This window comes from Polypterus senegalus, chromosome 14 (genome assembly GCF_016835505.1).
Source record: "Polypterus senegalus isolate Bchr_013 chromosome 14, ASM1683550v1, whole genome shotgun sequence".
Lineage (NCBI taxonomy): Eukaryota > Metazoa > Chordata > Cladistia > Polypteriformes > Polypteridae > Polypterus > Polypterus senegalus.
In genome coordinates this window covers 143,310,558-143,336,913 of record NC_053167.1, presented here as the reverse complement: position 1 = coordinate 143,336,913, position 26,356 = coordinate 143,310,558, and the positions used below count along the sequence as shown (strand labels likewise).

At 41.0% G+C, this 26,356-nt stretch overlaps 1 protein-coding gene across 4 annotated transcripts in view; it reads left to right on the top strand.

Annotated features, from left to right (window-relative positions):
* LOC120514445 (interferon-induced protein 44-like) overlaps window positions 1-26,356 on the top strand; it is a 105,305-nt gene that overhangs the window by 54,785 nt on the left and 24,164 nt on the right. The window contains exons 1-2 of one of the 4 annotated variants that reach the window (XM_039734827.1): window positions 6,203-6,282; window positions 24,943-25,398. In XM_039734827.1, coding sequence (XP_039590761.1) covers window positions 24,951-25,398 — 448 coding nt within the window. In that variant the 5' untranslated portion in view covers window positions 6,203-6,282; window positions 24,943-24,950. Of the gene's footprint in view, window positions 1-6,202; window positions 6,283-16,726; window positions 16,822-20,786; window positions 20,981-24,942; window positions 25,399-26,356 lie in introns of those variants that run through there. The other 3 variants (XM_039734825.1, XM_039734824.1, XM_039734828.1) reach the window with 3 other exon arrangements.

The window sequence follows — 26,356 nt, the reverse complement described above, 5'->3', positions numbered from 1 at the left end:
GAGACAATCTGACCGCATGGAAGCATTGAGGTTGAAAAGAGCAGCGGGCCCAGAATAGATCCTTGTGCTACACCATATATGTGATATCACTGGTCTCCAAAGTACAATCAGCACAACTAACAAAGCATTTTCTACCTGTTAAGTAAGACTCAAACCAGTTTAAGACCCTGCTCACCCACTGTCTAAGGTGATTTATAAGAACACTGTGGTCTGTGGTATCAAATGCTGCATTCATGTCTAAAGGAACACAAATGGATATACAGTGCATCCTAAAAGTATTCACAGCACTTCATCACTTTTTCCACATTTTGTTATGTCACAGCCTTATTCCAAAATGGATTCAATTCATTTTTTCCTCAGAATTCTACACACAACACCCCATAATGACAACGTGAAAAAAAGTTCACTTGAGATTTTTGCAAATTTATTAAAAATAACAAAATTGAGAAAGCACATGTACTGTACGGTCTCTGTCTGCATTAACCCATAAATCATGTATTACTTTAACGAGTGCAGTTTCTGTAACTTTAACGAGTGCAGTTTCTGTACTATAACTTGATCTAAAACCCGACTGGAACTTATTAAGAACTGAATTTGTAATCAAGTAATCATTTAGCTGCTTTAAAACAGCCTTTTCTAGAATTTTACTTAGGAAAGAGAGATTAAAAATCGATCTAAAGTTGTCAAAGACAGAGACGTCGAGATTATTTTTCTTGAGCAGGGGTTTAACAACTGCATTCTTAAGATTGTCTGGGAAGACCCCTGTATCTGATGATGAGTTCACAATGTCAAGTAGATTATCATTTAGGACATCAGAGACGTCTTTGAAAAAGCCTGTTGGACTGGTTAAGGACACAAGTGGGTATCAGTTGAGAAATAATTGTACATACTTCAGATCGATCTATTTCAGTGAAAAAACTCTCTTAAAAGAGCATTCTGTTATTCAATAGAATATACTTTGGGGGGTTGTACTACATTATTTCTAATATCATTTATTTTGTGGTTAAAATATCTAGCAAATGTTTGAGCAAAACTGAGTGACCTGGGTTTACACCATAGACTCTTAAGAATTAAGGTACCAGAGGGGTTCTTCAAAGCAATGCCATAGGGTTAGGGTTAGGGTTAGTGGGTTGGTTTCCACATGAATGTTCCAGAAATAACCTGCATTTATTTTTGATCCATAGAGCAAATAACCATGAAAAGATGAAAACAGATCTATAAAACACCAGTGGCTCATGACTTTAAATGGACTCTTGCTGAATATAATACCACAGGCTAAATCCAGATACTCTGAATCTGTTAGTGTTCTGCTAGGTACCTCACCATACATTTTATATATATAAGTTTGTCAAAACACAAAAAAACAACTTCATATGCAAGGAACCTGCCCCAGAATTACATGATGCTTTGTCTAGTAAAGGCTCTATGAAGAACCCAGTAAAGAACCATAAAACGTCACTAAAGTACCAGCTTTTTTTAAGAATGTGCATTAAAGTTGAGGGTACTCAGCAGATTCTGTTGTATCTTCCATCGACAATTGACTTTTGGGGCTGCTTAAATCTCATGAGTGTGCATGTAATCATGGACTGCCGAAGCCCCCCTTGAGTTAACAAGAACCAGGTCACATACACGGAACCAACTGAGCCTCGACTGGCAAAAGCAGTTTATTCAGGTTATCCTTAGCTAAATCTCCATTTCATAAGCCCCTTCGTGAAGTACCCCCTGGTCCTCTCAGCAGTTGCTTGGTCCATCAGTTTTCCTGCTGTTGGGGAATCGTCAGACTTCCATTGTTCGCATTGAGTTTAAATAATGAACTAACGGGGTTGTTAATTTATTTATCTAATTTAATATAACTTAAAATAATCATGTTAGCTGATATTATGTAGCTTTTTCTAGTTATTTGATATAATTCTCTTAGATGTCACATTGACACAATTAAATCATGTTGAAACACAACCATTATTTTCTTTTAACAGAAGCATAATCTGCCTCGGAGACTTTAATATTATTGAAAGTTAACACTTTTAAATACTCAAAACATATAGATATCTTAATATTCATTATTGAATTAGTCAGTCAGTCAGTCAGTCATTGTCCAACCCGCTATATCCTAACTACAGGGTCACGGGGGTCTGCTGAAGCCAATCCCAGCCAACACAGGGCGCAAGGTGATTAAATAAAAAAAAACCAAACAAAACAAGTTGTACACACGTGACTCTTCTACATTTGCATAACGCTCCTCCCCTTTTGTTACATTGCGATCCAAGGGATCCTCAGGTGGAAAGAAAGTTCAAGACTTTAAGTAAATGTATTTATTTATTTTATCTACTTATTTGTTTATTTATTTTTATTCCGCGTGGTTTGTGTGGTAGTGGAAGTGGATTTATGATTTTTTTTTTAATACATACTGGCAAATTTGTTTCCCAGCCGATAGATCACAAAAACATGATTGCCTTTCCACCTATACAAAAGAATTACTAATGTTAAAATTACACAAAAAGTGCAATAACCCTAAATAAAAAGCAACAGCTTTCTATATGTTTAACTGTTTGGGTCGATGCGGAATAACAAGCTAAGTCAATATTAATTGTATCGGATATAAAATAATCTCAAAGAATTGCACTGGAGTCTGAATTGCTTCTGAGTGTAATAACAAGAGATGAATATGTTAGATCTGTATATTTATTATAAATTAGGACAATCTAATTTAATTAAGTGTTAATGGGTGTCATATTTATATTAAATACTACATATTTTTCAGCGTCGCTTTTTTTTTTTTACTTATTTTAAATGAGTAAATGTTACTCATCAATTACAATCAATTAGCATTACATAAATATGGCAACCTAAAATAAAAGTAGTTGAATTAACTCAATAATATTGCTTGTGAAAGATTCACATAATTTCATCCATTTTCATCCATTATCCAACCCGCTATATGGGTCACGGGGGTCTGCTGGAGCCAATCCCAGCCCACACAGGGCGCAAGGCAGGAAACGCCGCAGTCTTTGAGTAAATCTTATTTTTTCAGTGTATAGTCTCGTTATACCTGCGACTGAGGATGTTCATAAAGCTGTGAAATGACTCATAATTAAAGATTTATCTTTAATGGCACTTTTATTTTAAATCTTTTTTCTTTCCTATTCCCGGTATCAGGTGACGGCGCTGACACTCACAAAAGGCGTTTTCACACTCCCTGTCCGCACGCTTTGTTTTGAAGCAGAGGACGTTTCGTTGCTTTGTTTCACTTTCCAGTTGCGTTGGTTGCGTTTCACACTGGACGCTTCCAGGCGAACTAAAGACATCCCTAAACAACCGGTGCATAGGCGTGTCGCGGACTTATGTCACTGGACAGAAATGTTTTTATCAACGGGAAAAAAAATGCCATGGTGGGTATTTTCTCCCTGTCGCGTTTTCCATCATTGACTTTAGGACAACTTGAAAATGATGCGCTACAGATGATACGCTGAAGGACGCGCTTCAAACAGCCGAGAGGACAACAAAACACGAGCTGATGGCATCCACTGAAGTGCTTCAGCTTTATGACAGCAGATTTACAATATCGTTTTCATTTCGCTTTATGAACTTGTGTATTTTTTCTCCAGTGCGTAACATTTAGTTTGTCTCAAATCACATCTTAACTCTTCTACGTATTCGTTATTAATGTTTATTTTGGAATGCCGATGAACGTTTACTAACGTATCAAAGTTATACTTACATGTGTGAAAAATAATAACACAAAATAGCTAACTATACGCAAAATAATCAATAAAAAATCAAGAATAATTTTAACTTATTTTTCTTAAAATGTAAACCTTTTATACAACTTATTCTAAGTAAAAAAAAAAATAACTATGCTGTGAACTGAACACATTTAAGTTCAGTTAAATTCAATGATACTGCACTTCCTCACACATCGATTTCTTGGTCTTTACAACAACGCATTTAGCTGTAACTTTTATCCCTAATATGAGCTATTTTACTACAAATGTGTAAATATTAAGCTTATGCAGTTTCGTAACGAATAATAACTAGTATTTCACTTCGTATAGTTACAGACGTAAGCAGTTGTTGTTTTCACGAAACCTTTCTCTTCATGTGGGAAACATGGCGAGCAAGGTAGCGTCATTTTAACAACGTTGGTTTGCTTTAAAAAACAAGCACATTTCTCGGATAGTTACGTATATTCATATATATATATATATATATATATATATATATATATATATATATATATATATATATATATATATATATATATATATATATATATAATTGTTTAAAACTAATATTTTACACAGAAAAAGAAAATGACAATTTGAGGACGATATGGCGTTTCTCCTAAACTACGACCTGTAAACAATATTAAAAGATACAGACACGGTGGCGCAGTGGGTAGCGCTGCTGCCTTACAGTTAGGAGACCCATCTGGGTTCGCTTCCCAGGTCCTCCCTGCGTGGAGTTTGCATGTTCTCCCCGTGTCTGTGTGAGTTTCCTCCCACAGTCTTTAGACATGCAGGTTAGGCGCATTGGCGATCCTGAATTGTCCCTAGTGTGTGCTTGGTGTGTGTGTGTGTGGGCCCTGCGGTGGGATTGGCTCCAGCAGACCCCATGACCCTGTAGTTAGTATATAGCGGGTTGGATAATGGATGGATGGAAGATGTTTGCCTAACCGTCACAGTATTATTTGACCTCTATTTAAATTAGTGTTCTGCATAGGTAATGTATTTTCTGGTTAATTTTTAACACTGTGATTTATTTAGTGATGCAAAAAAACAAAAAAAAAAACCAAACTGTTGTGATTTCTTACGTCCTGTTTTATTTCGTGATTTTCACTATCGCATACTGAAAAGTAGTGGGAAAGGCGACCATTCATTTAAACGGATATGCTGGCGTAAATGCAGGACGTGTTTGAAGAGCAGCATCTGCCACAGGATTTCAGTCTCTACGTTTTCTTCCCGTTTACCTTTCATTCCTGGGACATTATTTGATTGAGATATACTTTGTTGTGTAAAATAAGAAAAAAAAGAAATGAAAAGAAAATTTGTATTGACATTTGAATGGTAGTAATTCAGTATAAATTATCCTCAGACATTTGATTTAATTTTCAAACATTTGCATTTGAAACCATTGTGGTGACTATCTGGGTATGTTCAAATAAATAAAGATATATTAAATTTTTAGCATTTATTTGTTATACAGTCATTACTGTCCAGCGTTGCATTATTACTCTTTTTTTGTGTAATTCAAATGAAAATCAGAGTAAAATAAAAATATTTTTGCCACTACTTATATTTAATCAAACACATTTATTTTAGTTGAGTAAAATAATTTTGAGTAAATTTGAGTAAATTAATAAGTTAAGTTTACTCAATAGTGCAGTATATTAAATCTACTCAAAAATATTGCTTGTAATTTATTGCCTTACTATTTGAAGTACTTTTAACAACTATTTTTACAGTGTAGAGTGCGCATTAAGAGAACGGCCCACCTGCGCGAATGCTGCACATCGTGTGAGATCAGGGCGTTAGATGGGCAGTCTCAGAGGGTACCGGTGTTCGCTTCCTGCCACTTCAGTTTGTTCTGATCGACTTGATCACAAATCAGTTTACAACAATCATAAAAAACAAACTGGTCTACTGCTCTCCGATTGTGCATGTGTGCGGCTCTAAAACTGAATCAGGTGCTGCTCTCATTAAGTGAGTTATTGTGAGAGTACTTTTAGACGAATCTATCTATCTATCTATCTATCTATTATATATCTGCCTTTCATATCTATCTATCTATCTATTATATAGTGCCCTTCACTCTATCTATCTATCTATCTATCTATCTATCTATCTATCTATCTATTATATAGTGCCTTTCATATCTATCTATCTATCTATCTATCTATCTATCTATCTATTATATAGTCTATCTATCTATCTATCTATCTATTATATATCTATCTATCTATCTATCTATCTATCTATTATATAGTGCCTTTCACATCTATCTATCTATCTATCTTTCATCTATCTATCTATCTATCTATCTATCTATCTATCTATCTATCTATCTATTATATAGTGCCTTTCATATCTATCTATCTATCTATCTATCTATTATATAGTGCCCTTCACTCTATCTATCTATCTATCTATCTATTATATAGTGCCTTTCATATCTATCTATCTATCTATCTATCCTTTCTGTCTGTGGAATCTCTGTCTGTCGATTACTCTGGTCTGGGTGGGCGTGGTTGTTGGTCACAGGTTCGCTCCGTTCGTTTGGGTATCTGTGAGTATTTCTCGTTTTCTTTTTCTAACTTTCTTTACTATTAGTTTTATGTATAAAGATTTTTTTACTGATTTGCCATTTATTTGAAAGTATATAGTTTATTGTCAGTGGTTGTTGTAATAGTCGGACGCGGCTGCGGCTCGCCGCCGCGTCGAGCAAAGCCTCCAGGGCTTAACCCGCGAAATTTTGAAAATCTTTCAAGGAAAAATGGAATTAAAGTGGTTGTGGACCCGATGGTTTCTGTTGAGGCGTGTGTTATTGAGGTAGCGAAAAGAGTTGGCTGTAAGAATGTGAAGTCAGCATCCCGAATGAACAAAACTATTGTAGTTTTTCTAAGCGACGAAGCTATGGTGCATACTATAGTGCAGGAAGGCCTGGTGATAAACGGCTCGCTAGTCCCGGTTCTGCCTTTATCGACTCCTGCTAAACGAGTTATTATTTCAAATGTTCCACCATTTTTGAAAAATGAGGCTTTATTAAATGAACTTCGTAGATATGGTGAAGTCATATCTGATGTGGTTATGATACCGCTTGGCTGCCGCTCACCGGATTTAAAGCATGTCGTGTCTTTCCGGAGACAGGTGTACATGATACTAAATAACTCGCGTGAGGAGCTTGATGTGGCCTTGAAATTTAAAGTAGAGGGTTACGAATATATAGTTTTTATCACTACGGAACAAATGAAATGCTTTAAGTGTGGTCAGACAGGGCACAAAGCGAGTCAGTGTAAGCGGGTGAGATGACGGAGAGCTCGGATATGCCGGGACCGTCTGGTGTGCACAAGAGCCCCGTGATAGAACTTCGGACAACGAAGAGAATGAGTCGGTGATCAGTGATTCGGAAATGGAGGATCTGAGTTACGATTCAGATGAAGCGGCTGAAGATCAGAGTGAAATTACTGTAGTTCAAAGTATCACAGCTGGCCGGGACATGAAGCAGGGAGCTGGAAGTGTCCAGCGGAGAGCCTGCGTTAGGAAAAACCTGAGGGCTGAAATGATCACGGCCAGCGGCTAATGCCGGGCAGATTAGTAAAAGTAATGGGAACAAGAAGGCTGAAGTCAGCCATGAAGAGGAGGAGATGGTGGCTAAGGTGATACCAGGGTCGAATATTATAAAGATGACCCTGCAGCGCTTCTCCAAAAACACCCACCGAGAGTATTGCCGCTCTAGAGACGTGCCCAAGAGATGCGCCTTCTCAAGGGGCGGAGAAGAGCGCGCTGGCTGTGCAGGCATTGACTGAAGAAACAACGCATGAGACGGGGGCCGATGGAGAAATGCTCGTTGAAGACAGTAACGATGAACACGGTTATGTTAAGCCGGTAACCAGAAAAGAAAAGAACAAATAACCAGTGGTGGGCGCGCCAAGAAGAGCACTAAGACTGAAAGTGCAGAGGCCGCCGCTAGTGATCAGCAGCAGACAGACGGCACTGAAATCAAAGCGAGAGAGGAAGGAGGGGAGGACGGCAATGAATCTGACCCGTCGATAAGAGTTGATCTGTCATCTCACTCGAGCTTACACGAGGCTTACAGCACAGAAAGCATTTTGCGCTTTTAGAGTTTTAGAAGGGAAGCGGGGGTCAGTATAGTCGAACACTTTCCTGATCTCCATCAGTTTCTGAGCTCGGCGAAGTGCGGCGGCGGGCTGCTGAATTAGGTATGACCTCCAAAGAGAGAGTCCGATTAAAGAATATCATAAGCAAAGTGAAACGTTCACTAGAAGCACAATCATGATGGCAGTTTTAATGCGATTACCCGTTTCTTTGGTTAATGTAGTGTTGTTGACCGCCACCTTATTTTCTTTTAAAATGCCTGTCTATTCCTGTGCTCTTTCAATATAAACGGCTGCAGAGATCTAGTAAAAGAACGGCGCTATTTGAGCACTTAGCGCAAAAAGAATTAACGTGGTTTTCCTTCAAGAGACCCATACTGACGAGGCTAATCAGTCTGACTGGCACAGAGAGTGGCCAGGGCTGGCACATCTTAGTCATGGCTCAAATCTCAGTGCAGGAGTCGCGATCTTATTTTCTAAGAGTTTTGTACCTGACAGTGTTGTTTGTACTGAGTTAATCCAGGGGAGGCTGCTGAAGGTAGAAGCGCAGCTGGGAGAGAAGAAGTGGGTGTTCATTAACGTGTACGCCCCAAATGTAGGGATTGAGAGAACTCACTGCTTCTCAGTTTTAAATGATGTCCTGGGGACATGTGACAATGATGAGCTGGTGTTTGTTGGGGGCGACTTTAACTGCACAGAAAATGCGCAGCTGGACAGGAATGGGCTAGAACGCACCCGGGTCCGTCCAATCACTGAGGTCTGTGGTCACCAATAATAATCTCCTTGATATTTGGAGGGATTTTTATCCGGGGGTCCGGCAGTATACGTGGGTGAAGAGCTCAGCTGGGCTGCTGTCTATGGCTCGACTTGACAGAATTTACATCCAGAAAAATCACAGGAACCTCATAGCTAACTGCTCCATTCTTCCAACTAGTTTATCTGATCACTGTCTTGTTTCCCTTCAAATCTCTTTTCTCTCTGCTCCTTCTGTTAAATCCTACTGGCACTTTAATAATAATCTACTGAAAGACCCCCACTTCATCAACTGTTTCAAATACTTCTGGACACAATGGAGATACAAAAAGAAGACCTTCTCTTCACTGAGGCAATGGTGGGATTGCTCAAAAACTGAGATACGCGTATTGTGCCAACAATACACCGAGCACACCACCAGGGATGTGAATGCGCCATTTCTGAACTGGAGAAGGATATTGAGGAACTTCATTCAGTTTTATGTAATAACTTTGACGGCAGCATTTTTGAGTCCCTCAAAACTAAGAAACAATTATTGATGGACCTTATAGACAAGAGAGTCAACGGCGCTCGTCCGCTCGAGAATGCAGTCGCTCACCCAGATGGACGCTCCTACGCAATTTTTTAAACTGGAAAAAACAATTGGCCAAAGTAAGACCATCAACTGTTTAAAAAATGACAAAGGTCAAGACCTGCTGGAGCCTGAAGCCCTTCGATCCTGGGCACACCAATTTTACCAGCGACTGTTTTCTGCAGACATTGAAGAGGTACATTTAGAGTCGTCAGTTTTTCTCCAGGACTTACCTCAGGTTCTAGATGGAGAGAAAGACTTCATGGAAACTACGATCTCTCTAGATGAGTTGACCACAGCGTTGAATGGGCTGAACATTGGGAAGTCCCCAGGAATTGACGGTTTGCCTGTTGAGTTTTTTAAAGCTTTTTGGTGTCACCTTGGCGCTGATCTGGCAGAGGTTTTCTGTGAAAGTCTGCGAGTGGGTGAACTGCCCCTTTCCTGTCGCGAGGCGGTTATCACACTACTCCCAAAGAAAGGAGACCTCACGGAGCTAAAGAACTGGCCCAGTAAGCCTGCTGTGTGCGGATTACAAAATCTTCTCCAAGGCCCTGGCTAACCGGTTAGGAAGAGTCATGGCGAGTATCGTGAACCCGAGCAGACATACTGTGTCCCCAGCAGGTGTATTCTGGACAACATCTTCCTGGTTCGGGATGTGATTGATGCTGCCAGGCTCTTTGGGTTTGATGCTGGTCTTTTATCACTGGATCAGGAGAAGGCGTTTGACAGGGTGGACCACAATTACCTTTTAGCAGTGCTGAAGGCCTTTGGCTTTGGACCTTCATTCATTAAACACATTGGACTTTTTATATCACAACGTTTTAGTGTCGTGAAACTCAATGGAACACTAACCGCCCCGTTCAAGGTCACCAGAGGGATACGTCAGGGTTGCTCTCTGTCCGGTATGCTCTTCTCGCTCTCCATCGAGCCGCTACTACAACAAATTCGCATCCGCCTTCAAGGTCTGAACATCCCTCAGTGCCCGAATTTACAGCTCAAGGTGGTCGCGTATGCTGATGATTTAACCGTGTTCATCTGTCATCCTGGAGACATCACGGAGCTGAAACATTGCCTGGATGAATTTGAAAAACTGTCATCGGCAAAAATTAACTGGGACAAAAGTACCGCATTTTTAATTGGCAACTGGAGGGATGGAGACCCACCGGGCCTACCTGGTGGCCTTAAGTGGAACAGAAGAGTCTTCAGATACCTGGGGGTGTTTTTAGGACAAGGAGGAGTAGCTGAAGAAAACTGGGCAGACTGGGCGGAAAAAGTTCAAGCCAGACTGAAGAAATGGAAGTATCTTCAAAGGAGATCTCCTGTCGAGGCAGGGTCCTCATTATTAATAACTTAATAGCCTCCATGTTCTGGCATAAGTTACAGTGTATAGACCCTCCAATATCGGTCATCAAGAACATCCAGGCAATACTTTTAGATTTCTTTTGGGATGGCCTGCATTGGGTAAAGCGCAGTGTCCTGTATCTGCCTGTAGAAGAGGGCGGTCAGGGACTCATTGACTTGGTGAGCAAGATGGAGGCCTTTAGGTTACAGGCATTACATCGGCTCTTATACGGCCCTGAGCACCTACCATGGAGACAGCTGGCCTTTACCTTATTTCGTGGGGTAAGGAATTTAAATTTTGCTGAACATTATTTTTATTACATTCTGCCAACGTTGTTGGGTCTGACCTGCCGGAATTTTATAAATCTGCACTTCAGGTTTGGCACAGAAAGTTCAGAAGGACCAGGCTAAATCTGGAAAGTATTTTTGGTTCTTGGAAGAACCTTTAGTCTGGAATCCTCTTTTAGATTGTTCGTTATTATTTTCTGACTCATTCGTATCAATTCTTTTAAACAAAAGAATTTTAAAAATAAGACATTTATTTAATACAAATATGAGGTGCTGGCACACCCCTGCCCACCTAGCGACAGTCCTGGGGATCAGATCAGTACGCTGGTTGACATTTTTCTTAGTCAAGTACAAACAGCACTGCGGAGGTCAGGAGCGAGTTCACTGTGTGACGAGTACTTCACAGGTGAGGGACACCAGAAGCAGAGATGACATCACCCACCATCATTGTAAGACCACACGTCACTGACCACACTGACAGACCTGGACACCTTCTCAGATTTGGGACTCTGGTCGAGAAAGACTTTGAACTGTTTAACAAAAAAGAACTTTATAAACTGTGTGTCAAAGTGACATTTTATAACCAACTGAAAGGGTTGCCAGATACTTTGTGGAGGAAAGAACTGCAGGTCTCAGAGAACATAACACCTTCATGGAGAGCTTTTATAAACTCCCGTTACAGAAAAGACTTGGGGATCTGCAGTGGAGGATAATGCACTCGGCCTTGGCCACAAACTCATTTCTGAATATAATTAACGCTTCAGAGACTGACCAGTGCCCGTTCTGTGACACAAGGGAGACCATCTTTCATATGTTCATTCACTGTGAACGGCTGAGGCCTTTGTTTATTTTCTTGGATTTAATTCTTAGTGGTTTTGGTTTTGGTCTCTCAAAAATTAACTTTATCTTTGGTATTAACTATAATCAAAAAAATAGGAATAAGTCTGTTCTTGGGAATTTCCTCTTAGGACAGGCCAAGTTGGCAATCCTAAAACAAGGAGGAATAAAGAGAAAACCTCATGGGGACCGACGCTCTGCTGCTGTTCAAAGTTTTAATTAAAAGTCGACTAAAACTCAATTCATGTACCATAAACTAACAAACAATTTAGAAATGTTCAGCGACATGTGGGGGACACGACAGGTACTGTGTGCTGTGGAGGGGGGCAAACTGGTGATCAACTGGGAATGAAAAGCATTGGTGGGCTTCAACAATATGCTTTAATTAATGTGCGGAGTAGGAGGAGTGTAAAGGAGGATTAGTGGTGGTCTTTGTATTATAATGAATTGTTAATTTTTTGATTATATTATATATGTGCGGAGTAGGAGGAGTGTAAAGGGGGCAGTGGTGGTCTTTGTATCATAATGAACTGTCAATTGTTTTGATTTTCTTATTAATGTGCGGAGTAGGAGGAGTGTAAAGGGGGAGTAGTGGTAGTTGTCTGATATTTACTTTTTGTTTATCTTGAATATTGGGGCTGTTTATCTTATGACTGTGTATATTGTTAATGTTCATAATAAAGGTCATTTTAAAATTATCTATCTATCTATCTATCTATCTATTATATAGTGCCTTTCACATCTATCTATCTATCTATCTATCTATCTGTCTATCTATTATATAGTGCCTTTCACATCTATCTATCTATCTATCTATCTATTATATAGTGCCTTTCACATCTATCTATCTATCTATCTATCTATCTATCTATCTATCTATCTATCTATCTATCTATCTATTATATAGTGCCTTTCACATCTATCTATCTATCTATCTATCTATCTATCTATCTATCTATCTATCTATTATATAGTGCCTTCACATCTATCTATCTATCTATTATATAGTGCCTTTCACATCTATCTATCTATCTATCTATCTATTATATAGTGCCTTTCACATCTATCTATCTATCTATCTATCTATCTATCTATCTATCTATCTATCTATCTATCTATCTATCTATCTATCTATCTATCTATCTATTATATAGTGCCTTTCACTCTATCTATCTATCTATCTATCTATCTATCTATCTATCTATCTATCTATCTATCTAATATATAGTGCCTTTCACATCTATCTATCAATCTATCTATCTATCTATCTATCTATCTATCTATCTATTATATAGTGCCTTTCACATCTATCTATCTATCTATCTATCTATCTATCTATCTATCTATCTATCTATCTATCTATCTATCTATCTATCTATCTATCTATCTATCTATCTATCTATCTATCTATCTATCTATCTATCTATCTACATCTGTTGGATAACATAATGTTTGTAATAATAATTACATGAGCACATGGAAAGTGAGCGCATTTGTGTTTGCACATGTGTGAGAATTTATTGAAAAAAGTATAACCTCCATTCAACTTAAAATAATTAAAGTAATGATTCACACTTAATATTTTCAATCTGAACCAACATAATTCTTTTTATGTTACTGAACCCACAATTTTTCAGTTGAGGCAAATCATTTTGAGTGATTGGGTGCAATTCACTTGTTTTATATTGAAGTAAATCTATTTTTCAAGTTGTTACAATTTAAAATGGTTTATTGGTCGTAACCCGTTTTTATGCAATTAGTAATATTATGAACATAACACATTCCAATGCTGTAATTTTACATTTATTTAAAAATCTAGTGCAAATACACAAGCATTTTGCAGTGTAAATCTTAAACATACAACAAAAAAATATTAAACGTTTCTACAGCTTTCTTGAAAGTATGTTTTATTACGAGTTCTAATTCTTAAAATGAACAGTTGAGAAACAGAGTTACTTATCAGAAATCCTTCGTTATAAAAGTCTGCTGCTGAAAATGACCAGACCTGGACAGCCACGTCCACTCCACTCGTGAAAGTCTTCTTCTTTTTTGGCAGTTGGAAAGCCAGCAAGCTGGAAAATTCGACCGGAAGAAAATACAAACGGCCAGTCACACAAAGCGCACAAACAGCCTAAAATATTAGGTTCACTGAAATAGGATTTTTATTTTTATTCCCACCACCATAACTTACTTTGGTACAAACACATGTTTTTACTTTGATTTATCTAAAACCAAATACTTCAAGCTACAACACTAAATGACTAATCTTAAATTGCTTGAAAGAGAAAATTTGCGTTGAATGAACAACATCAATGTTAGACTTGTTTCAGTGATAGTGTGCACTTTCAGTTGTTGTGATTTCAAGACTTAAAAAATAAAGAGCATTCTAGCAAGTGAGAAGCGTTGTAGACACAACATTTGATGACAAGAATGGCTGAACTTTCACTGCCACCACCACCACCACCACCTCCTTATGCCTTTACCTGGTGATCCTTCTGTGCCTTGGACTCACTGGTTTGAGTCTCTTCAAACTTATCTGATCACGCTTGGCCTGGACTCTGGGTGCTTTTCAGACATTGGGGGGAACCAAGTCATACGATGCGGCAGTTCAGGCCCTCAAGAAGCACTTTTCTGGGACACACAGCATCCTTTTATGGCGGTTTCACTTTCCTCAGCGTAACAGTGGCGGGTGAGTCAATCCAACAATATCCAACTGTGCTACGGGAATTAGCAGGGCACTGTAATTTTGGTCCACTTCAGAACAAGATGATAAGAGATCAGCTGATAGAGAAAACCAGTTTTTTTTTTTTCCCAGGGTTGTTCAGGCACCGGGGCGCCGCCTGGCGGTGGCCACAGGTCCCTACAGGGCTGGGCTTCCAAGCCCTTTATCCGTGTCCCCCAACATAACCAGGGTGGACGCCCCTCAGGCTCCAGCCCCGGCCTGATGCCACACAAGATTTAAAAAATAAAGAGCGTTGCAGCATGTGTGAAACTGTGTAATTTGTAGATGCAGCACTATCTATCTTTACCTTGTTATTGATTTAATGCTCCACTGATTATGCTATGAATGAGATTCCTCCATTATTGACAGCAGCGGCTCAGCCTGTCGACCTCAACCAGCACAGTGTCACATATTAGCATTGTGTGTAGTTAAATCAGTCCACCCGGATCATTCAGACCTCATGTGAACCGTTCCAGGATTTGCTTTGTATCAAACTGGCACTACTCTCTCCAAAGGGTCTCTATCCAGTTATTCTGGTCCGCACCAGAGTCCAAATGACGTGTTCACACTTTCAGAGAAATCAGAAAGACTGGTCCAGATGAACTAGGTGTAAAAATGCCTTTAAATTGAAGGTGACAAGGTTCTTTAGACCGATGCCGTATAGGGGATCCATTTTTTGTCCCTAAATTGCTGCCCACTTTTCCTCCATCCATCCATCCTCTTCCGCTTATCTGGGGTCGGGTCACGGGGGCAGCAGCTTGAGCAGAGATGTCCAGACTTTCCTCTCCTCAGCCACTTCTTCTAGCCCTTTATGGGGGAATCCCGAGGCGTTCCCAGGTCAGCTGAGAGACATAGTCCCTCCATCTTGTACTGGGTCTTCCCCCGGGGCCTCCTCCCGATTGGACATGCCCGGAACACCTCACCAGGGAGGCGTCCAGGAGGCATCCTGATCAGATGCCCGAGCCACCTCATCTGACTCCTCTCGATGTGGAAGTGCAGCGGCTCTACTCTGAGCTCCTCATCCCATCTTTAAGGGAAAGCCCAGACACCCTGCGGAGGAATCTCATTTCAGCCGCTTGTATTCGTGATCTCGTTCTTTCGGTCTCTACCCATAGCTCATGACCATAGGTGAGGGTAGGAACACAGGTCGACTGGTAAATTGAGAGCTGAGTCTACCTTTTTCACAACGACAGACCGATGCACAGCCCGCATCACTGTGGACGCCGCACCGATCCGCCTGTCGATCTCACATTCACTCCATTCTTCCCTCACTCGTGAACAAGGCCCCGAGATACTTGAACTCCTCCACTTGGGGCAGGATCTCTCCCCCAACCCTAAGAGGGCACTCCACCCTTTTCCGGCTGAGGACCATGGTCTCGGATTTGGAGGTGCTGATTCTCATCCCAGCCGCTTCACACTCAGCTGCGAACCGATCCAGAAGGAGCTGAAGATCACGGCCTGATGAAGCAAACAGGACAACATCATCTGCAAAAAGCAGTGACCCAATCCTGAGTCCACCAAACTGGACCCCCTCAACATCCTGGCTGCGCCTAGAAATTCTGTCCATAAAAGTTATGAACACAATCGTCACAGATTGTCACCGATTCTGTTCACATTTCCTTTACATTGTCAAATCCCTTCGAAGAGCCAACTTCATGTGTGAAGAACCCTTCACAGAATGGAATGACTCTTTAGAACTACAAGAAACCACACAACCTATGTAAAGAGCCATTGAAGAAACAGAATGTTTAAGAATATATATAAAGTGGACCGCCAAATGCGCAGATCGAATTGGGGACTTTCTTCTTATTTTAGTGAAGTCCTGATCTTTGACCTGCAGGTGGTCCACAGTATGCGGCTGACTCAGCTCAGAGGATTAGGAAGTATCTATCTATCTATCTATCTATCTATCTATCTATCTATCTATCTATCTATCTATCTATCTATCTATCTATCTATCTATCTATCTATCTATCTATCTATCTATCTATCTATGTATCTATCTATCTATCTATCTATCTATCTATCTATCTAAGTCACAACCCTTCGGGCTTTAGGAAACTTCTATTTGCATTAAAATTGTGTACACGAATATTGTACATATTGCCCAATCAGTGTCCTGGTCTGTTTTCACTGGACGGTGGTCAGACTTCAGGGAATTCATAATTCAGCGGGGAAGTGCGGTTTTAGGAATCTCTTACATTCAATGGCTGTGTAACTGGATTTCCACTCTGGGCCCTTTCCTACTGCCCCCATTGTTATTATAATGAAGGTGTTTCCTGCGGTCCCTGCCACGAACTCCTCCCTCCTTGTTCCACCTGCCCCTCTGGTAAATTGGTGTGCCCGATTGGTGCCAGCTTCTGCAGGACGTGTTAATAAAACTGACAAACCTGAAAGACGAGCCGACTGCTGAGACACACTCGAGTCGAATGGCGCAGAGAATAAGAAAGATTAAGGTGGAATCGCATCAGACTCCAGGCGAGTACTTTGGAGGAGGGTCGATCGGAAGGTGAGGGGCGATACGGATTCAAACTGGGGTGCTTTTCCCGGGAACGATCAATCTTTGTAAATAACGAGCAAGATAACGAATTATAGGTAAAGAACGAGTGGGTTTTCCGAGTGTTTCCGAAGCCCTTCTTTAAACGGGATTAAAACGTGACGCGGATTCTCGATAGAAAAAGAAAGCAACACTTCACACCAGAGGAGTTAGAATAACGTATTGAGGCGTAAAGGAGTGTTTCTTTCCAAGGCTCGTAGAAATCCCTTGATGACTTGTGCTGACGCCGGAATTGCATCTTCCACATCCCCTGCAGGGTGCGCTCTATTACAGTGTGCGTGCTTTCTACTTCTTCTCAGTCGCAGTTTTGGGGGCCAGCACTGGAGATAGAAATTATTCGTGGAGAGGACGTCCACTGCCTTCCAATAACAGACCATCAACAAACGCCATCAACATTATAATGAAGTTGTTTCCTGCGGTCCGTGCCACGAACGCCTGCCACCTGACACGTTCTGGAGTTGGACCCGATAGATGGTCAGCTGCAGACATTAGAACCCTTTTATCAGGTGCAGATGTGATTCAAAATGCTGAGAGGACGAGCTTTTCACCACTGTACCTACAATGTCAGGTCTGCCTGTAATTGCATGAAAAGCAATTTTAGACTTACAGCGTTTCAGATACAGCTGTTTCCAGTTACTTTTGTTTTTCCAGTTGGAACACGTAGGTAGGTGAAGTGACTTGCTTAGGGTCACTCAGTGTCAGTAGTGGGATTTGAATCACAAACGTAATGGCTTGTTACGTGTACGACGCAGCAGTAATCTGCTCTCAGAACTCATAGATCGTATTCACAATGGCCTTGCGGAGGACATGTGCTTCACCGGCGGTCCGCAGGAATCCACTGATGGCGTACAAACGGAGAGCAGTCAGCAGCTGAGCTCAGAGGGACTATAAGGACAACATCCCGGTGTGTTCCTCTTCCAGTTCGTCCTGCAGCAGACCAAAGAAGGTTAATATTTCACCCTTGCGCGGCCTGTGTTTATCTATTAATCGAGGATCGGGGTTCATGTCTGATCGGAAAAGAGCATTTAGACATGCGATTTGGCTTCTTTGAGTGGCACTTTTTCAAGCGGCGTCCCCGGTTGAGTTTTTAAAAGCTGCCATTGTAGTTGCTGGTACTGAGGAACGAGTCAGCTTCTGACTTTAAAGGATGTGATTGATGACGTAGCGAGTTTGATTAATTAGCTCATCACAGCTACAAAGAGCTCCTTTTGCGCTAATTTATAACTAGATTATAATTTTATATAGCAACATCGATCTATTATTATTTTCCATCCATCCATCCATCCATCCATTTTCTAACCCGCTGAATCCGAATACAGGGTCACGGGGGTCTGCTGGAGCCAATCCCAGCCAACACAGGGCACAAAGCAGGAAACAAACCCCGGGCTGGGCGTTAGTCCACCGCGCATACACACACACACATACATACACACACAGACATACACACACAGACACACACACACACACACACACACACACACATATATATATATATATATATATATATATATATATATATATATATATATATATATATATATATATATATCTCCAGTTGTTTTGATTAGATAACAGTGATATATCACCTATAAGGGGTGCCAGCTGTGCCATTTTCTAATTTTGGGCTCCTTTTTCAATTTAAAGTCAGATGAACCTATAAAGATTGACACAATTCCATACAGCAAACTTTATCCCCCTTCAGACAGGACTTTGAGCAGGTGCTTCATTAAACCAAGTCTCATATGTGGTGGCAGTAGAAGCACTTTATGTGGCTCCACCAAGTCTGATGATGTTTTTGGCACCAAGCAGTACTGTAGCTTCTTTTCCTTCTGAACCCAATGTCCATTCTTGGCTCTTCTGTCCCTCTCACTGAGATTACACCTCTATGTACCTATGTGAGTGACATTTCATTATCATACAACTGCAGGATTTAAAAGTAGTGTAAGTAAAGCACGTTATTTGGTGAAATCTTTGACCTCCATGCACACCTTAGCAGAATGATCGCTCCTCTTTACTAACTTTCATACAAGCTGACGAAGTTCGCGGGGAACATCTGAGCTCAGTTCCGTGCTGAACAAACAACGCAAACTGAAAACGGAATCAATGAGCAGAAGCGCACTTCACGAAACTCGTCGGACACCGAGAGATGACCTCAGAAGCCTTCAATGGCTGCTTTTTTATCCATCGCGCAGGTGCACAGTGTGGTCAGCGACACAAATGGAGGCGTCAATCCAGAAGGTGTTTCGGTTCTGACTTGCTTCGACTTGTCGCTTTTGCTGCCGCATATCTGAGTAACTGAAACATTTTAGTGCTCAAGTTAAGTAATGGAAATGCTCAAAAATTCTTTTGTTCTAAACTGTGGGGACTGAACATTTATGCAAAGGTCAATGGCCTTGTCTGCTACATATAAAAGCTGCATGTTCTGGACGCTGTATAAGAGCGGGTGAATGGAGTCCGCAATTTTCACCATAATAATAATAATAATAATAATTCGTTACGTTTATATAGCGCCTTTCTCACTATTCAAAGCTCACTCTACGCAGGGAGGTCCCGGGACGTGAGCCTATGATCTCCTTATCCCGAGGCAGCAGTGCTACTACAGTCCGGAACGGTTCTTCCTGACTACTGAGGGACTTTGATAGAACAGCCAAGGAGTCCTCGATAAGCAGAAAAGCACACACAGAGATTATCACCCCCACTTTATGGACTATTTTCCAATACTTTTAATGACACAATGGTAATAACACAACATACGACGCTGAGCTACACCATCCATTTCACTTCTACATCACCTCTCACTAATTGCTCTTCCTTCCCTTTTAAAGATAATTCAATAAACGTCATTAATACTCTCTTTAATAAGAACTACTGTTCGCCATAGACATATATAGATAGACGCCGCATTCAGTGTGTTGCTCAGTCGACACGATACGTCAGCTCGTCTGCCTTACTGCGGGTGGTAAAAGTGCCATTCAAACTAGACGTGTAAACCGGGCTTTCTGATGATAAAACAATAACGTTTAAAACAGTATCGTTTACATACAACAGATTTTGGCGAATCGTTTAAATGCAATTATTTATTTCCATTTATACACTAATAATGGCAATTACTAAATAATAATAATAATAATAATTATTATTATTAATTACTTTATTTATTTTAATAATTCCTCCCATATAAGTAACATTTCTCAGACTGCCTTCTTCCATCTCCGAAACATTTCTAGACTTCATCCTGTTCTTACTCAACAAGAAGTATCGGTTAATGCCCGAGTCACCTCACGTATAGGTTACTGTAATGCTATTCTATCTGGCATCCCACAAAAACGTATCCATCGCTTACAACTTCTTCACAGTTCTGCTGCCAGGATACTAACCTGCTGTTCTAAATCCGCTAAACATGTCACACCGACTCTCTCTCAACTTCACTGGCTCCCTGTTAACTACAGAATACGATACACAATCCCGCTCTTAACATTTAAAGCTCTCCACAACCTCACTGATCTCCTCCAGACTAACACTCCTCTCCTCACTCACTCAGATCTTCATCCGCAGCTCGCCTTTCTGTACCACACGTCAGACTCAGTGCTATGGGAGCTCGAGTGTCTCTTGCTTGTTTTTTGATTTATCATTGTCTTGTTTTAATTTTACTAATGTTGTTTAATTTTATTGTAAGGTGACCTTGAGTGCTAAGATTATAAAACGGGATTTTCTAATGGCCAAATATAACAAAAACAAGTGTTCAGCCTTACCTATGAAATGTAATCCCCCGGGATCTGGTTTGGAGAGTACAGCGGTTTGTACAATCCCAAACAGCACATTATCCATGACTTCATTCCACAGCAGTGCCACTCGCAATATGGCGGCGACGTTGACGTACGATTGATGGTCATGCGGCGTCTGGTAATTCTATGTCTATGCTGCTCACAGCCGCAAAAGCCAGCTCCAGCCCACCCGCCTCAGCTCGTGACACCGCATTTGACTTAGTCACCAGGGCAGAGTGAGACACCGGACCGGATCGGAACGTAATGAAGAAGAGCGTGTTGAAATGTCCTAATCTGGTGCCTGTTACAGTGAGACGTAAGTTTCAGTTTCACTTTCAGTCTGTCGGGGAAAATTACGCTGTAACAATTGTATTGACTGCAAGAATTTGAACTTTATTTTGTGATGCTGCCCGATGTATCTAGGATGTGGGCATCGTGCACCTTTCGACTGCACTCTTCTGCCCCGTCAGTTGGGGACGTCACTGAATGGCGCGTTGTGCTTATAGCCGGCGGTCAGACAAACCCGGCTTGATGGGCGCCTCCCAAAAGACATCGCCACGCTAAGAACACGTCACACCCCAGCGAAATGCACGGGTCATTTGGTAAGCACTGGCTCACAAAGAGGAGAAGGGGCACTTTACGGGGTCAGATTTTAATCCTGCAGGCACACAGCCGTACCTTTTGTGATTTTGATTTAATGGGACATTTTTAATGTCACTTCAGGGCTATTGCAATGTAAACGTGGAACATTGTCCAAGATTGCATCAAATTAGCAGAAAGGACAAAACACCCCCTCACCCGCACAGGCACTTCATGTTCCTAATGTACAGTGGGTACAGAAAAAGACCCCCAATATTCACATTTTGTTGCTTTGCAGCTTGAAATGAAGACACGCACACATACAATAAATATTTCTCCAGCTGTATTTATGCAATGTAACTTAGAACAGCAAAGTGAAAGATACAATAGTAACAGATCAGAAAAGATAAATAAATAAACAACAACAAAAAAAAAAAAAATCACTGAGATGGTTAAAGAATCAACCCCTCCTAAAAATCCTTGTAAACTCAATCAGGCATAACTAATCACCTTCTCCACTGCACACCAAGCTAATTGTCTTCCACCTGTGATCAGCTGTAATCATTTGGATTCGTTCAGCCATACGTGGAGCATCCCAGTGCTTGGAAGTGCGACTGAAAGCAAACATTAGAAGTTTCTATTTTATGGTTTGTACATATTTTCACCAAAACGTTTTATAAATGAGACCCCAAGAGACCTCGGCCAACTGGCCACCTACCCACTCCTGGGTTTTCCACAGCGGAGTCTGTGCTGCCCATTCAATCTGATGATGGAATCTTTCCATCTGCTGATTCCAATGCTCCTTAATCTGAGATCACTTTTCCATATGCAGGAGAGCGGTGTGGCACTACAGTAGCGGCACCAACTTCCGCATCAAAGTACCGAGAAGAGAAACAGAAAAGTGGAAGGTTAGTAATGGTTTAAAAATATGGCCAGGCTTTAAAGTTTTCCTTTTTGAACATTCGAGTATCCCACCATCTCTCTCCAAAAATAGGATTCCTTACACCGTATCTGAGTTCCATTGTCCAGTATGGTGATGACACCACGCTGATATATCCGGTGTCAACGAAGGCCATTGCTTAAATCAAGTGGACTGTTTGTTAAGTTGGTGCAATAAGAACCATCTTACTCTGAATCTCAAAAAGATCAAAGAGATGTAGATGTCCATCTCTCAAAGTCAAATCTCATGTTCACCCCTCAATGTTCTGTGGAGACGGTAGAAATTGTGTCTGAATATATTAACACTTAAGAACTCACCTAGATAAGAATCTTAACTGGAATATAAATACATAAAACATCTACTCTAAACGTGATCAGTGCTTATTTCTCCTCCATAAACTCAGACTATTTAAAGTGGACAAAGCGCTCATGTTGGTCATCACATTCAGCTTCATTGCCAGCTTTAGTGGGCAGACAACCCAAAATTTAAGAAGCTTCAGCAGATGACCAAACATGCAGCTCAAGTTATTGGAGCTGATGGACTGTAGATGTGTGACGATGCGGGTTCGGCTCCATGCTCCCATCTTGCCTCTGGGAGCCCTTGAACCCATCACCATCGATAGATATACCTGAGATGAGCTCAGCAGTGAGGCAATAACAATAGAGCAAGGGGAAGATGAAGAAGTGCACAGTGCTTTTATTTAAAATCCATCAAAACAAATGTTCAAATAAAGTAAAGTGCAGTGAGTCAAAGTTCAATAAACAAATAATCCATCAAAACAGTGACAGTCGTGGAGGTTAAAAAAATAAACAAAAACAATCTTTTAAAAACGAGGTTAAAACAACGCTGGAAGCAGTCCTTAAAAATACAATGAAAAGCCCGGTGCTTCTTTTATACTAGCGTCTCACCTGCTTCTCCCTTTTGGGCCCTGCAGCAGGCGAGACGTTCTCTCTGCAGCTCTCCTTCATACACTCACATAAGTCTGGAAGCCGTCCGATCTTAGCTTCGTTCGCGCTCTCATCCCAGACCATGACTTAGCTTCTCTCCAAACGGCCAGGACTCCCACACTGGAGATTACACACTTAAGCCTCCCGACTCCTGCTGTCTTCCACAGTGAGTCATCAACCTCACTAGTCACTCCCGCTCTTCTCCAAATGCTCAGCGGGAGCGACTACAATGTTAACTACACACCTCGCCAGGGCCCACAGTCCAGCTGCACCCGAGCATGCTCTCGCTCACTTGTTCAACTTTTTGCTCTCTCTCTCACCGGCTTTCTCCCCACTTCCTTCCAGCAACCTCCATCTCTCTCTTTCCATTCATTTTTCTTTTACTTCTCCCATCCAGCTAACTCGCTCTTCTATATATCGAGGAGGCCATAGCAGCTGCGGCACATTAGCAGCCCCAGGCACAATCACCGTTGTGGGCAGTCCCTCACCTGTGCACTTAGGTGAGAAACGCCCACACCGCAGATTTCCCTGAGATCCGCTACAGCCACCACGCCCCCTCATTAAGCCGCGAGCGCAGTGATTATTTATTTAATAAAACTGGCCTTTGCTGAGAGAGCTGTGGGCTCATAACACCACAAGATGATCTGGTAAGTGTGTGTCAGAGGGCGCTGGTGAAGAACCTGGAAATCATCTCAACTGATGCACAGAACTTACACAGTGAATCAGGGAGGAGAGGTGCATTAAAGACCTTCACAAATTGCTCCAGAAAGTCCCTTCATCCCAGTGTCACACATCTTTTTAAGAAGGAATATTGGAGATAATAAAATTAAATTCTAGACGTGTAGAGTTTTTCCTTAGCATCATGCTCTATCAACTGCTAGAGGTAATTAGCAAATTTATTTTTCAAGTGATGTAAATATTTTAGAATTTCTGTGTAAGTTTTAACCTGCTTTGTCTTTATTTCTTTTATTTTATTTCTGTCAATTATTGGATTCAACTGAGCAGACAAACTTCATATTTTCTTGTGTAAGTTTGGCAAAAAAAAAAAAAAACCTGAGCCTTAAACCTCTTGAATCTCGAGCAGACCATAACAATGCACAGTGTTACCTTAACAAAAGGAGACAAGAGTACAGCACACTCCATCTTTGGGTATCATGGTACATTCACACAGTTTACTCGCCATTAGGGCAAAGGGATGAGATGACCTGGGCACACTGGGCCTCACATGTCAGATGTCCATCCAGCTGGTGCTCCACCAGACACCACCTTCATCAAATAAGGTATACCAGAAGTGACATCTGCTCCTCTTCTTAAATGTTACAACTCTGGTTTTGTGGCCACTCTTGACAAGCCAGTGATGAAGAAGTAGAGGACTGTTAGGGGCTTCCATTTTGTTTACTGTTTTTGCCTTCATGTTCAGAGTGAATCTAAATGTATCACTGACCCGTAATTTGTTTTTATTCCTCAGAATTGCCCTTCAGTATCCACAGTGGCATTCAAAAAAATACGTCCATTTTGAATTTTCTGGAATGCCAATATGTGATTTTTTTCAGAGATGCAGTGTGATGGCTCCCTAAATGTTCACTGCTTTAGAAATGACCAAGAATATGGGTGATGTATCTAAGCCCAGCTATCCTGTAGATGATGAGTGCCTCACACAGGAATAGCACATGGGACCCATTAAGGAAAAAGTAAAATTCTCTTTGGTCTTTAACATTAATTCTGTCAGTAAATCAGATGGTTAAGGTAAAGCAGAGATGACTCTGGTGGTACTCACGGCTGCCTCTCTCTCTTTCTGTCTCCTTCTTTTAGATCTCACCATGGCCACATTACATTCTCGCCTGGATAGGCAGAGTGAGAAGCAGCTCTGTATGTTTTTTAATGGTAACATGAAGTTCAGTTTGCTCTACAAGGGCACCTTCCATGGGTTTAACTTCACTGAAATACAGTACAAGTGTACCAATCAGGGCCAAATCATAATGGTGGGCTACCTGGAGGATGGCTTGGTTCTGGGAGGTTGTATGAGACAGGGGCTCATAAATCAGAACACAACCTTAAAGGATGAGACCGCCTTTCACTTCTCAGCTGGCCAGTCGGAGCCCGTGAAGACATCAGTCACGACTGTCAATTTTGAGTACAATGCAATTCGGTTTGACAATGACCTACGTTTCCAGCAGTCCGGTGTTAGGAGTAATGCTGTGAGTGTCACCGGCTCTCAACTGGAAGGAGAAAAGTTCCTGGAGGAGCTGGAGGTGTACCGGGTTGAAGGTAAGAAAACGAGTTCAACATGCAAAAAAAGAGGACGGAAATCAGAAGGTTGATGCAGAGATGGCTGCAGAGTGCAGCTCTGTGGTTGTCATCATGACCACTAGATATTTGTGGCTAGTTTTTGGAGATCTGAGCATTTTTGAAAGTTACTATTCTTTATTTCTTTTCTTATGTTCCTTTGTGTCATTTCTTGAAAGCATTGTTGCGTTGCATCACACATTTTTTATCTTTGGATGCTTTCCCATTGCTTCATCTTTCATTGGATGACTTGTTTGGATGCTGTGTTATTTAAGAACTTTGAATGGACTTTACCTAAAAGGAAAAAAGGAAGTCTCTTTGTGAAAATTAACAATAACAAGTTAGACAATGTCAGCATGGCATCACATTCAGGTGCGCTTGGTGACAGAGTTAACTGATAAGAAAGTTGTGGCATTTCACATTCTTTATTTTGTCATCTAACAGTCAGTGGTCAATTTTTGTTAATTAAATATTTTTGTAACAATGAGTCATATTTGAAAAATGACAGCACTAATAGAATGTGATTAGCGAGTGTTAGTAGACTACATTGGTGACATACTTTTTAATAGAAGCTTACGATGTCTTGTACAGGAGAAACCCCATAGCTGTGAGTGATACCGTCAGAGACCTACCGATGTCTGAAACAGTAGCAGACCCCATGTACTGGTCACTTTCATTTAAATACATACCTACAAGTCAAGTTTAATTGATAAATTATGAACAATAAGATATTAATAGTATTAAATACTGCGGTGGGCTGGTGCCCTGCCCGGGGTTTGTTTCCTGCCTTGTGCCTTGTGTTTGGCTGGGATTGGCTCCAGCAGAACCCCGTGACCCTGTAGTTAGGATATAGCGGGTTGGATAATGGATGGATGGATGGATGGATAGTATAAATAATAATAAAATACATACATTTATAAAATAATATTCAAATACATCA